This window comes from Eucyclogobius newberryi, unplaced genomic scaffold (assembly GCF_026437365.1).
Source record: "Eucyclogobius newberryi isolate DKJ021-1_F unplaced genomic scaffold, fEucNew1.0.hap1 SCAF_7, whole genome shotgun sequence".
Classification (NCBI taxonomy): Eukaryota; Metazoa; Chordata; class Actinopteri; order Gobiiformes; family Gobiidae; genus Eucyclogobius; species Eucyclogobius newberryi.
The window spans coordinates 9,954,444-9,967,425 of record NW_027316389.1 but is presented as its reverse complement, the minus strand read 5'-3'; the positions used below and the strand labels follow the sequence as shown (position 1 = coordinate 9,967,425).

Sequence of the window (12,982 nt, the reverse complement as noted above, 5' to 3'; positions counted from 1 at the left end):
GCACGGATCAGATCTTCTGATTCTGCTGAAAATGTGATCCACACTCTTGTCAGAGTGACTGCAGTGTGGATCCATGTTGTGGTCCGTCCTTTATCTAACATGAGGTCTACAGCACAGATTCTGGAGAGCATCGTGTGGATCCATGTTGTGGTCCGTCCTTTATCTAACATGAGGTCTACAGCACAGATTCTGGAGAGCATCGTGTGTGGATCCATGTTGTGGTCCGTCCTTTATCTAACATGAGGTCTACAGCACAGATTCTGGAGAGCATCGTGTGTGGATCCATGTTGTGGTCCGTCCTTTATCTAACATGAGGTCTACAGCACAGATTCTGGAGAGCATCGTGTGTGGATCCATGTTGTGGTCCGTCCTTTATCTAACATGAGGTCTACAGCACAGATTCTGGAGAGCATCGTGTGGATCCATGTTGTGGTCCGTCCTTTATCTAACATGAGGTCTACAGCACAGATTCTGGAGAGCATCGTGTGGATCCATGTTGTGGTCCGTCCTTTATCTAACATGAGGTCTACAGCACAGATTCTGGAGAGCATCGTGTGGATCCATGTTGTGGTCCGTCCTTTATCTAACATGAGGTCTACAGCACAGATTCTGGAGAGCATCGTGTGTGGATCCATGTTGTGGTCCGTCCTTTATCTAACATGAGGTCTACAGCACAGATTCTGGAGAGCATCGTGTGGATCCATGTTGTGGTCCGTCCTTTATCTAACATGAGGTCTACAGCACAGATTCTGGAGAGCATCGTGTGGATCCATGTTGTGGTCCGTCCTTTATCTAACATGAGGTCTACAGCACAGATTCTGGAGAGCATCGTGTGTGGATCCATGTTGTGGTCCGTCCTTTATCTAACATGAGGTCTACAGCACAGATTCTGGAGAGCATCGTGTGTGGATCCATGTTGTGGTCCGTCCTTTATCTAACATGAGGTCTACAGCACAGATTCTGGAGAGCATCGTGTGGATCCATGTTGTGGTCCGTCCTTTATCTAACATGAGGTCTACAGCACAGATTCTGGAGAGCATCGTGTGTGGATCCATGTTGTGGTCCGTCCTTTATCTAACATGAGGTCTACAGCACAGATTCTGGAGAGCATCGTGTGGATCCATGTTGTGGTCCGTCCTTTATCTAACATGAGGTCTACAGCACAGATTCTGGAGAGCATCGTGTGTGGATCCATGTTGTGGTCCGTCCTTTATCTAACATGAGGTCTACAGCACAGATTCTGGAGAGCATCGTGTGGATCCATGTTGTGGTCCGTCCTTTATCTAACATGAGGTCTACAGCACAGATTCTGGAGAGCATCGTGTGTGGATCCATGTTGTGGTCCGTCCTTTATCTAACATGAGGTCTACAGCACAGATTCTGGAGAGCATCGTGTGGATCCATGTTGTGGTCCGTCCTTTATCTAACATGAGGTCTACAGCACAGATTCTGGAGAGCATCGTGTGGATCCATGTTGTGGTCCGTCCTTTATCTAACATGAGGTCTACAGCACAGATTCTGGAGAGCATCGTGTGTGGATCCATGTTGTGGTCCGTCCTTTATCTAACATGAGGTCTACAGCACAGATTCTGGAGAGCATCGTGTGGATCCATGTTGTGGTCCGTCCTTTATCTAACATGAGGTCTACAGCACAGATTCTGGAGAGCATCGTGTGTGGATCCATGTTGTGGTCTGTCCTTTATCTAACATGAGGTCTACAGCACAGATTCTGGAGAGCATCGTGTGGATCCATGTTGTGGTCCGTCCTTTATCTAACATGAGGTCTACAGCACAGATTCTGGAGAGCATCGTGTGGATCCATGTTGTGGTCCGTCCTTTATCTAACATGAGGTCTACAGCACAGATTCTGGAGAGCATCGTGTGGATCCATGTTGTGGTCCGTCCTTTATCTAACATGAGGTCTACAGCACAGATTCTGGAGAGCATCGTGTGGATCCATGTTGTGGTCCGTCCTTTATCTAACATGAGGTCTACAGCACAGATTCTGGAGAGCATCGTGTGGATCCATGTTGTGGTCCGTCCTTTATCTAACATGAGGTCTACAGCACAGATTCTGGAGAGCATCGTGTGCTGGTGATGGATGATAATCTCCCTCTGTGGGATCACAGCTCAGCTTCTGTCTACAGCTGGCTCTGGCCTCATCCAGACATCATTGCTCTGTAATCCAATCAATGTGAGGAGGTTTTAGTGAATTTGGATCAGTTTGCTCTTTGATCACGGAAACGTTCTGAAATGTCATTCTGACAGTTTAAGCTGCTCAATATTTAATTTAGCCATTCATTGAAAATGTTAATTTACTAAACTTGAATGTATATATGCATCACGCCATCAGGATGGCTGACATATGTTGGTTCTAGATTATTCTAGACTGATATTGTGAATAATACAAATGACTCATTATTAGGATATTTAGTAGTGGATGTGGATGTCTATCAGGTCTCTTGATCATACTATCATCATACTACATTATGCTAATGAGTGATACAGTATGCATGGTCATGTGACACATGCGCAACAAATGCTAGAGGACATTTTTAGAACAACTACAAGAAATGTGAGTTACATTGAGCGACTAGTGTTATGTTAACAATCAATTTGAAAATATTTGAATATTTGGAGAATGCTTATTTTTATGAAATGTTGTCTAGGCACTATATAAACATGGGTTTCTAAATACCCACAGCAGGTACTCACCTTGAGTGTGCGTGGCAGTTGAAAGGGCAGTCCACTGATGTCCACTTGTGCTGTGTCATCTGCATGTGTACTCACTCCATGGATGAAGACCACAGGCCCAGTGAATGAGACGTCTCTGACAGGGAGCACGTTCAGATCCTCATCCACCATAAAACTGGGGTCTGATACTTGGAACATCACATCCTCGTTCCCCTCACAGTCGTCAAATTCCACTGAAAACATAAAAACTAAGTATTACTTGAGTTCATTAGGAAAAATATGCAAAATAAACATATTTTAGTAACTCAACTTCATCTTCTACAACAATGAAGGACAGGTATGTGATGTAATTTCACTCTGCCATCCAGGTAAATAACTAAAATAAATATTTGTCCCTTCAAATTCTCAATTATAAATGTGTATGTACCACAACAATGATGCTGTCCTCGACCTCTAATTACTACAAATGATTCTACAAATATGTCCCACTGCCCACTTTGAGATATAAAATGCATTTCAACTCGATAGAAAAGCAAGTGTGTTGAAAACATTGTGACAAATGCATCATGTTGGTCATGACAATCCTCAGTAAAAACACTCTTCACAGGAATATAATGTATAATTATTCCATTCTACAATCTATTTGTTCTATTTGTTCTTTTATCCTTTCAATTCCCTCATGTTGCAAAATCATCCCTATTTTTTCACCGTTCTGACAGTCCTCTCAACAACCCCAGCCTTCGCCTCCGCTTTACCTCGCCCTCCCGTGATGTCTCTAAGGTCCCGTAGGAAGTGTGCTGGCATTGTCTTGTTCTCATGTTAACTCGAACAAGCAGTGCAGGGACTATGGTATATAACAACATATGGTGCCTTGTATAAAGTCGGATCATCCCTTTAAATTATTTATCAGCAGCTCTAAGCATACATTAAGTTCCATATGGCCTTAATAATTAACAGTGGACGAGGAGATTGTCAACTTGCTTGTTAGTTTAAAAAAAAGGATTTTGCCAGTTTGTTCCTGAGGGAGACAAATAATGTTGCAAGCCGTCAAGCAACTGTCTTAAAGACGCATACGTTATAGTTTTTGTCCTTTTTGGCAAACTTTCTTCATATCTGCTGGGAGATCAACTTATTAGGCTGCAATTTAAATTACTTTGATGTATGATTAAGCAACAAGAGCAGCTTAGGGCTCAATGGTGTCTACTTTGGAAATACAAATCCCCCATGGTTCATAAAAAATATAAAAGTACAAATTAAATCCATTAGTGTTAGCATTGCATAAGGTGCACTTTGCTGATAATGAGCACAATTACTGAATGTATCAACCAGCTCAAGCACAGTGCTCCCAGACCACCAAAGACATTACCTCTCTACAAAGATCTCAACATTAAAAAACACGTTATTTTATACTCATTTAGACGCATTTAAACTCTATAACTGACAATAACTGACAAAAAGTAATAGAGGAGTAAGTATCCAAACAATTGTGATATGCATGAGATGTTTTAATGCTTTGAAAAATAATATATTAAATTACTTTAAATACCAATTACATTTCAAATGCTTTTTTTCCCCCAGTTCTCATATAAACAGGTGCCTTTCTTCTACAGTGTATTTTTAGTTTTTTTTTTTTTTCTTCTTTTACAAAAGCTGCTCCTAACATTTACCTTATAGAAACAATAGCGATATAGTCTCCACTGAACGATCATAAATTCCATCATCTGGAGTCAATCCAAGAGCTCTCTCAGTGTACTTAACCTTTGAAGAAGTGAAGTCTCCTTTAGCAGCCATTTATATTTTAATGTTCCCTATAGTTTGTCTGATTTAGCATTTTACACTTTTTTGTAAACTTTCATAAAGCTGCAGTGGCTTGTAAAAAAAAATGAAAGAATAATGTCAAAATGGTAACAAAGCATGATTGAACAAGTGATTCATTACGTGACATTTGTGCAACTGGTTGAACAGAACAAACATACATTTTCAGGCAGAAAAGAGTTCACGGACTATAATTAGAACACTCCTCGGCATGCATGGAATCATCATTCTGTATTCATCTCCTGAGTCCCGTCCGTACAAGCCTCAGATATACTTCAATAACACAGGCACACACTTAAGCGCTCACAAACTGCAGCACCAGACAGTGTCAGAGGCATTTGAAAGACGTTCCCAGTGTTTGATGGTTATCGAATGTTGTCAGGTTTGTGAAGAGGAGTGTTCAGACGAGACGAAGGGGAGCAGCTTTGAAGTTGGGAAACAATGGCAGAATTCCACTCGCCAGCATCATTGTGCACACACCTTCCTTTTTGTAGAAAGCTGAATTAGACTGAGCAGGAAACACGGATTAGAGGCATCAAAATAAGCAGGGAGCTATTAAGAGGTTGCTACATGTCTCATAAATTAAACATTTGATGGCATTCTGCAGTATGAAATTTGCAAGAAAAGTTAAAGGAGATATATTACGTTACTTCTATAACATTTTAAAGATCTTTCAATGATTCTACCACATCATTAACTTACTCAGAGTTTTATATCGTGATTCATGCGCATTTACCTTCTTTTGATGCTCTGTACTTAATTGCCGCTAAGGTTATCTTTCTTTTTTCTTTATGCCTTTATAAGACAGGACAGAGTGGCGTGAAATTGGCCCATTACATAAGCAGCAGCACATATGCCTGCCTGGTGCGATTTAGGTGCGTCCTGTTACACTGACCTCGGAACACTGCAGAGGCGGCTCCAGGAGACGAGCTGAACGACCCCGCAAGGAAAACCAAGGCCCTTGCTATATGTGCTGAATACAACTACACAGACAGCTAAACTCCAGAGACCAGAAGCGTGTAGTCCACAGGTTTATTGGTAGTAAAAATGGTCGAACTGTAACAGATCATTACTATCACTGACATGTTTATTTTGAATAAGTACACCAGACAAATAAACTCTAAAAAAAAAACACTTCTATATGAACTAAAAGAGCAGCAGAGCAGTTTAGATGTAAATAGTAGTAATGCATCATCAACAATGTATAGCTTAGTTTTGTCCCTTTAAAATTTACAGCTTTCATCAATACAACTTTTTTTACACCCGTGTCCTATTCATAAACCCAGTGCTGCTAAAGGCACAAGAATCCGGTGGACAGATCTGCATTGATTTAGATGAAAACAACTCTTTTCAGAGTCACGCTTTGACAGAACTTCCAGATTTTGACGTTATATGACTGGTTCAACTATTCTCTTTCCTGTTACCAACCGCCTATTTCGCCCTGTGCACAGTGGTTGGACATACCCAAATGGCATTGCTTATTAAAAGAGGATCTTCCACATGTGAGTGTGAATGCATCATTAGAAAGCTTAGGCATTCTAGTTTCTGCAGATGTGCATATGAACACTGTCAGGGCTTCAGAACTTACACTACAGAAGCCCAAACATACAAAATACATATTTGTTTTAGTCTCGCCTGAATATTGTCAATTTGTAAAGGTCCTAAGCAAGACATACTTCATTGTGTGCTTATGCTTTTCACTGTACATGATGTTTATCTTGTTGACAACAACTGTGTGAAGTTTCAGATTAAAATTGGTATAATAATACATATATCTAACAAAATGCGCATCCAAAAGGCTAACAAAATCAGAAAACGTGATGCGTAAAATTTAGTTGTCGAACTAGTTGTCGAAAAATCTGTCTCTTTACTGCCTTTATGCATGTGAATAGAGACATTCCGTGTGAGGAAGCCCTAAATCCCACCCATTATTCGAAAGCTTGGCTCATTGGCTAGAATAATGTGTCAATCAAAGTGTTCTACGTCATCTTAAGCATGCGTGTGCCTGTAGACAAAGATGGATGCGTGCGTTGGAAGCGATTTTTTTGCGGATGCTGTAAAAACAAACCCGTGGACAGAAACATGTGTGGATGGTCTCATTCTGTAGCTAACAGTCTGAAGAAAAGATTGATGCCAAACACATCTTATAAGTCAAACAGGTCATTTGTTATGAACGGAGAAATGCGCCGGACGAGCCTTCATCCTGAATATCGTCAGAGAAGAAAACTTTGTTTTACTTGACAATATCTCGAAATCGGATCACTTCAGGAAAAATACAAGTGGATATTGTTTTTCTGTGGATTATTACGGACAGAACGAGTCCACTTACTGAAGGATTGAACGTCGATGAGGCCGTCATAATTCGCAAAACAGGTAAGACATTTTGATGAAAAGTTGAGACTTTATGACAAACTATTGGTAATTGCTTCTTGGGGCGTAATCAATGACATAGTCGTTTTTTGGAGAAAATAATCTTGAAAATTATGTATAACTTGCTGGTATTGACAACGAAAATAAAAGAGATAATGTAATAGAACTTTTAAAAAATTGTTTTGGGTGGGCGTGAACAGGTTTTAAAAGGCGCCACACAACACAATATGCTACAACTAGAAACAATGCAATTATTTGTAACCTTATGTGGAGGCACAGTATCAACCCCATTAGCATATCTATAACAGAGTCTACTGTCATTTCACATTTAAAAAAATCAACGGTGTTCTGTGGTATCTTCAAACATTTCAAAACCTCATCTCTCCCCTCTTTCCTGCTTCGGCACTAAAGTTTTTCCTTTGAGCTGCTTACAAGACAATGTTCTGCCTTGTAACTAAATGTCAGGTCTGTACAAAGAGAGTGATGGGAATCAGAGCAGTGACCTCAAAGGTGGCGGTGGCTGTCGTATTGCACGCGACAGGGAGCGCTAGCTTTATCCATTTAGAAATACATTTTAAAAACAAGAAAATGTGCTTTTCATCACCGGGCATTAGAAATATACTTTATATGTACGCCTTCAATGTCAGTGAATCCAGTGGAGGTCTTGCTTTTCATCTTTCATGACAACAGGCTGAAGGAGGGTTGTCAACATGGGGTCCAAAACCAAATCTTTCATCTGGGGTTTAACAAATGATTAGGACCCACAACCGCTGCCTTTGTGTCACTACGCTCAATCCAATCATGCGCATGGATTGTAAAGCTCCAGGTGAGGTGCATCATAAGGGAGCCATGTTAGCAAACAGTGGGGTGTTATCTATTACTATCACAGCTGGACCCGTGGATGACAAATGTATTCATGAATGTGTATGTTGAAAACAGTAGGTTAAAATGCAGCACGTGGTTTTAGCTGGTTTGTTCCATTCACAGTGAATTCTTCTCTTATTTACAGTACAAGACCATCAAGTTTGAATCCCCGTACACTGGATAAGTTGATGTGTCCATCCCTGAGACACCTGTCATGCTGCAATATCAAATAAATATGGGAAGGAGTGTCTGGAATGCCTGCCAATGTGGTCCGATAAATTTGGATTTGGCTAGGTGTTTTTTATTTTTTTTATTTAGTTCATTTTGATTGTATTTCTGTTTCTGTAATTTCTTTGTGATTTTAATGCATTTTTCCTGCTGTGTGAAGCACTTTGAATTGCCTTGTGTATGAAATGTACAACTTGCCTTGCCTTACGTTAAAAGTCTAATGTCTCCATCTCACTATGCATAGACATAATATCTGTTGTTGTTCACATATAGTTGGACTCTATAATCAAGGTTGTGCCTGGATCACAGCTGAGTCTGTCCTTAAAAACCTGATGAAGACAAGCGTTGTTTTTGAGCTATACAGCTGTCAATGAAACACTGTCTTAATTGCAGGGTCCACAATAAAGCACATATTTACTCAGGTAACAGATTGTTTATTTATCTTTGATCATGGCAACAGCTCAGCAAAGCTTCGACATCAAAACACCAGAAAAGAAAAGGTATTTTAATGGAAGCTTTTATGTGAAGTAACCCTTTGGGAGTTGAGCTGTGGGCCCCTGTCGAGATATGCGTCGAGATAACTAAAGAACATATTGTCTTCTTTTAAATGTCAGTGTACGTTATTCATCTGATAACATCCGAAGCAACCAATTACAAATACTTATCTAGATTGATTATAAACTCTCAAACTAAAACTGACAAAAACATCTACATGTACATCTATTATATATATATATATATATATATATATATATATATATATATATATATATATATATATATATATTCTATAGCAACAGTGTTAAAACCTCTGAACTCGGTTTATCATTCAGCTCTGAGGTTCATTACAGGAGAAGGATACAGAACTCACCACTGTGAATTATACTCTAAAGTAGAAGGGCAGTCATTAGATAGAAGAGAACAGCACTGCCTTTTGTTTATTTATAAGGCATTTTTCCTGATTTTTTATCATGTTTGCTGAACGTCAGATCAAGTATTCACCGCTTGAGATCTCAAGAAATTTTAATTCAATTATTTTAGGCCTGATAATGATTTTAAGGCACTGGTTAAGGACTAACCACAGCGCCAGTACTCTTGTTTTACATGTGATTTTATGTATTTGTTAATTTTGTCCAAAAGAGTTTTCCTCATTGGGTTTTTCTTGTACAAATAAATTATACATAAAAAAACTTCCAACTTTATATGATTATTAGTGTACTTTGACAAGCAATTGTCAGTGTCTAGTTATGCGCACACTTGATTGTAAAACCATCTTATACAAAATAATTAATTTATAAAAAGGACCATATGTTTCGAAAGGCAAAGTGAATGTCCAGTTTTTTTTATAGGCAATTCATCTACAAAGGGCACATATTTCGACAGGCTCAGTCTTAATGCAGAGTTTTGCATCCTCAGGTTAGGCAAGACAATTATCTTTAACAAGAGAAGTATTAAATATTATAAAGTATTTGTTGTATTTGTTGAGATACGCTGTCTCTAATTACTGTACCATTAGGTTATAGGATCTTACTGAGATTTCAGTCAGTTATCTAACTCAATGTTCTGAAGGACAGAAAATATTTACATGGTTTCTAAATATTAATGATGAGCTCAAATCAAGGGTAAAAAGAGCTTGGAGCAGAGAAGGTGCACATCTCGACACACCATCGACGACAATGCAGCAAAGTTGCGCACATTCTCGCACTTTAACTGCTCAAATCTTTTGAAGCAAAACAAATAGACACAAGCTGTTTTTACAGAAGACACTTCAAGCTTTCCAACAAGTACTCAAACTCCTCTGAAGCACAAGCACCGGCTGTGTTATAGGCCAATGAATTTCACAGTCAGTCATGTTGCCCGCAGCCACGCCCTGACATTTAACAGCTCATAACTTCAAAACGTAAACGCCAGAAATCTACTGTTTGCTGGCCCGTTTTCCCTGTTTCCTAACAGCCGGAACAGGGAAAACGTTATTCAAACCTTGCAATCTTCTCCATTTTATGGCATAACAACCAACTAGTCCAAGTAAGAAATTAATTATGGAAGAAATTTTCCTTACTTTGTGTTTTAATGAGCCACAAATTACCAGAAAATACATGGCTGAGTTGTGTTTTCCTTTCACTGGAGTCATGTGCTCCAGTGAAATCTGCCTAGTGGGCTTTTGATGCAAAAATAAGCCAAAGTGCAGCCTAATTTTATTCATTTTATTTATTTATACAGGAAAATCCCTATGAGAGGCATTCTTTTTTCCATAGGTACCCTGTTAAAACACAACACAGACTAAACAAACAAATAAATAAAAACATTCTTGCACATACATATTATGAGATAAAATGATATACAATAAGTGCAAGGGCACTGCAGATAGTCCTTAGCCAGTTTTTTTGAATCATCGAAAGGCATAAAATGATATACTTTAAAAAGTCTCAGTGTTTTATTCCACAGGGAGCAATTTTTTTTCTCCTTTTCACAGGCAAGTAGGCTTTTTTATGACTCTTTCCCTCTTCTTTAATGTTATCTCCCGACAATAATAGTCATAGGAGTTTTAAAGTCTTATTGTTATACGCTATGTCTACTATTTGATTATGAATATTTTCCCATTCTTGGTTGAGAAGGCTTAGTTTAAGAGCATTTATGTTCGCTTCAGTTATCACCCTCTTCATGTTGCTTTTTGCCAGGTTTTGCCAGGCAGTTTCCCATGTGTATAATTATAAAACACAGGCAGATGGTCAGTTATATCATTCTTTAAGTACGTTTTTGAATATATTATCTAGGATGCACTACTTGATGTTATTTTGGTAGGTCTAGTTATTTTAGGAATGAATGAGTTGAGTTACTGTATAATGTATCAATTAAGGTGTCTGTAGGTTTATAGGTTAAATATTGAAATCCCCACTGATAATAACATTTGAATCAATATTTTAATACATTTGATCTACATATTACAGAACACCTTCAATCTTGATCCTGGTGGTCTGTATATACAACTTAATAATATGATTCATATTAGTATTTATACATAATACATTACATCTTTCTCTGATAGAGTCCCATTTACCAAGATCTTATCTTTAAATATATTGTTATTACTACTGCTGTCTTAGGTAAAATAAGTCAAGAATTCACTCTTCCAGCTTTCTTGAGCTTTCTGTCTTACGTTTCACATCCTTCAATTACAAAATGTTCAGCTTTGTTTATGTCCAGCCATGTTTCTTATATTGCTATAGCTTGAAACAAAAAGTCCTTGATGTATTCAAGTTATCATGGAGACTTCTTCCATTTAGATGAATTATGGACAAATGATTGTGTTTGATAGAGAAGCTAATTGATAGCTGTCATAATGTCGACACACACTGAACACAGGCTTGAAAACACCTCTTGGGCGGCTTTAAAAAGGTGTTTTATCTGTGGATTACAGAATAAACGAGAGACACTGCGAGGCTGTATAACAAGAGGAAAGACAATAGTTTTAGCGGGTTTTTAGTTATGTACTTTCACTACCTACGCTGTAGCTCTTGTGCCTCTCCTCACAGTTTACAGCAATTCCTCTGTTGGTCACAGAGTAGAGTGGTGTCTGTACTCACTCAGAAGTGCATGAAGCATGCGTTTTCAGCTGCGGCACTGCGCCCGAATTAAACAAGTTCTAAACTTGGTGCGATGTCGAACGTCGCCATGTGCTGGCGCACCTGGTGTGTGCAGGATCAGAAAATAATGGAGGCGCCTACTTTACCACACGGCAGAGCCTTGTGTGCCTTGGCCTTTACAACCAGATGTATTGGTCAGGATGTATTATGTCCACATCATTCGATTTGCCATGATTGTTGCCAAAAAGTCACTCTCCAATTAAAAAAAATGTCCAGACTTGTTTTTTCCTCCATATACATTATTTTAAGTTATACAAAGGGAATAATTAAACTTTTTCCTAAAGTTGCTGATTAACTTTGAATAATGAAGTGAAGTAAACAGTATCCGGCATAGAAGTGCCCATGTAACTCATTACCTGTGCTTGTGAGACTTGCTTCTGCTCTAAAATGTGCACAAGCTGTTTATGGTAATCTGGCACTCACAGGAAGATCAGTGGGAGGCCGCATCTGCAAATTGTGCAGTAGAGACAACACAAGCACCATCCTCCTTTCTCACATGAAGAGGCTGTTCAGCGCTGCTCTCAAACACAACAGAAGATCAAAAATGTGTGATCTACGGAGCTGCATAACGTCACAGTCAACATGCACGCGCTGAGCAGAACACATCGTGCATGATTAGAAACTCTGCAAGAGTGCAAAGCAACCTGCACTGAACCACTGAGACATGAGCTCCCTTTACAGCGGTGACACACAGCACAGACTTTATTATTAGGTTTTATGGTTCCAGATAATGATTAACACTGTTGTTCAGGCAATACTATCATAAAACAGTGGAATGGCCCTCTAGGTTGCTAGACACTTGTTTCCTTGTGACTTCCTTCTTCATATCAGGATAGTTTCCCAGCATGAACTGAACCCCCTGATGCGTTTTCAGTGTTTTGTGGGTTGTTGTTTTTTTCCCCCACAGTTTGCTGATGACGCTTTAGGTGATGTCTTGTTGGTGTTGGCTGCGGAAGCCCCACTAGACTGAACGAGTGAGTGTGCATCTATTGGTGCACAGTGGCCTGAAAGATATATTTTTATTCTCCAGCATAGTACTTTACTTTCTGTGCACCTGTATGTGAAAATAGGATCAGGTGTGTAAATAAAGGTTGCTTTTCACCTTAGTCGGGATATTTGCCAAGCAAGGAAGCAATGCTGGGTGCCCAAAAGCTGCAGCGGTCTAACATGTCCATCAAACAAGTGTGTCAATACGCACAACAAGGTCCACACATAAAATCTATAAGCAATCATTATGTGCACTGGCTGCCACCAGAAGCACACATGCACAATGATGCAGTCAGGTAGATCGATAAACATCAGGAAGCCAGCAACACCCAGCTTCACCCCGAGGCGCAGGCTGTTACTCAGCACTTTCTCTGGCCACT

At 39.3% G+C, this 12,982-nt stretch overlaps 2 protein-coding genes across 2 annotated transcripts in view; both read right to left on the bottom strand.

The window, feature by feature from the left end:
- ferry3 (FERRY endosomal RAB5 effector complex subunit 3) overlaps positions 1–12,982 on the bottom strand; it is a 452,554-nt gene that overhangs the window by 118,878 nt on the left and 320,694 nt on the right. The window lies entirely within an intron of this gene.
- cdh13 (cadherin 13, H-cadherin (heart)) overlaps positions 1–12,982 on the bottom strand; it is a 352,261-nt gene that overhangs the window by 242,106 nt on the left and 97,173 nt on the right. Inside the window, exon 3 of the mRNA XM_072434742.1 lies at positions 2,716–2,927. Coding sequence (XP_072290843.1) covers positions 2,716–2,927 — 212 coding nt within the window. The remainder of the gene's footprint in view (positions 1–2,715; positions 2,928–12,982) is intronic.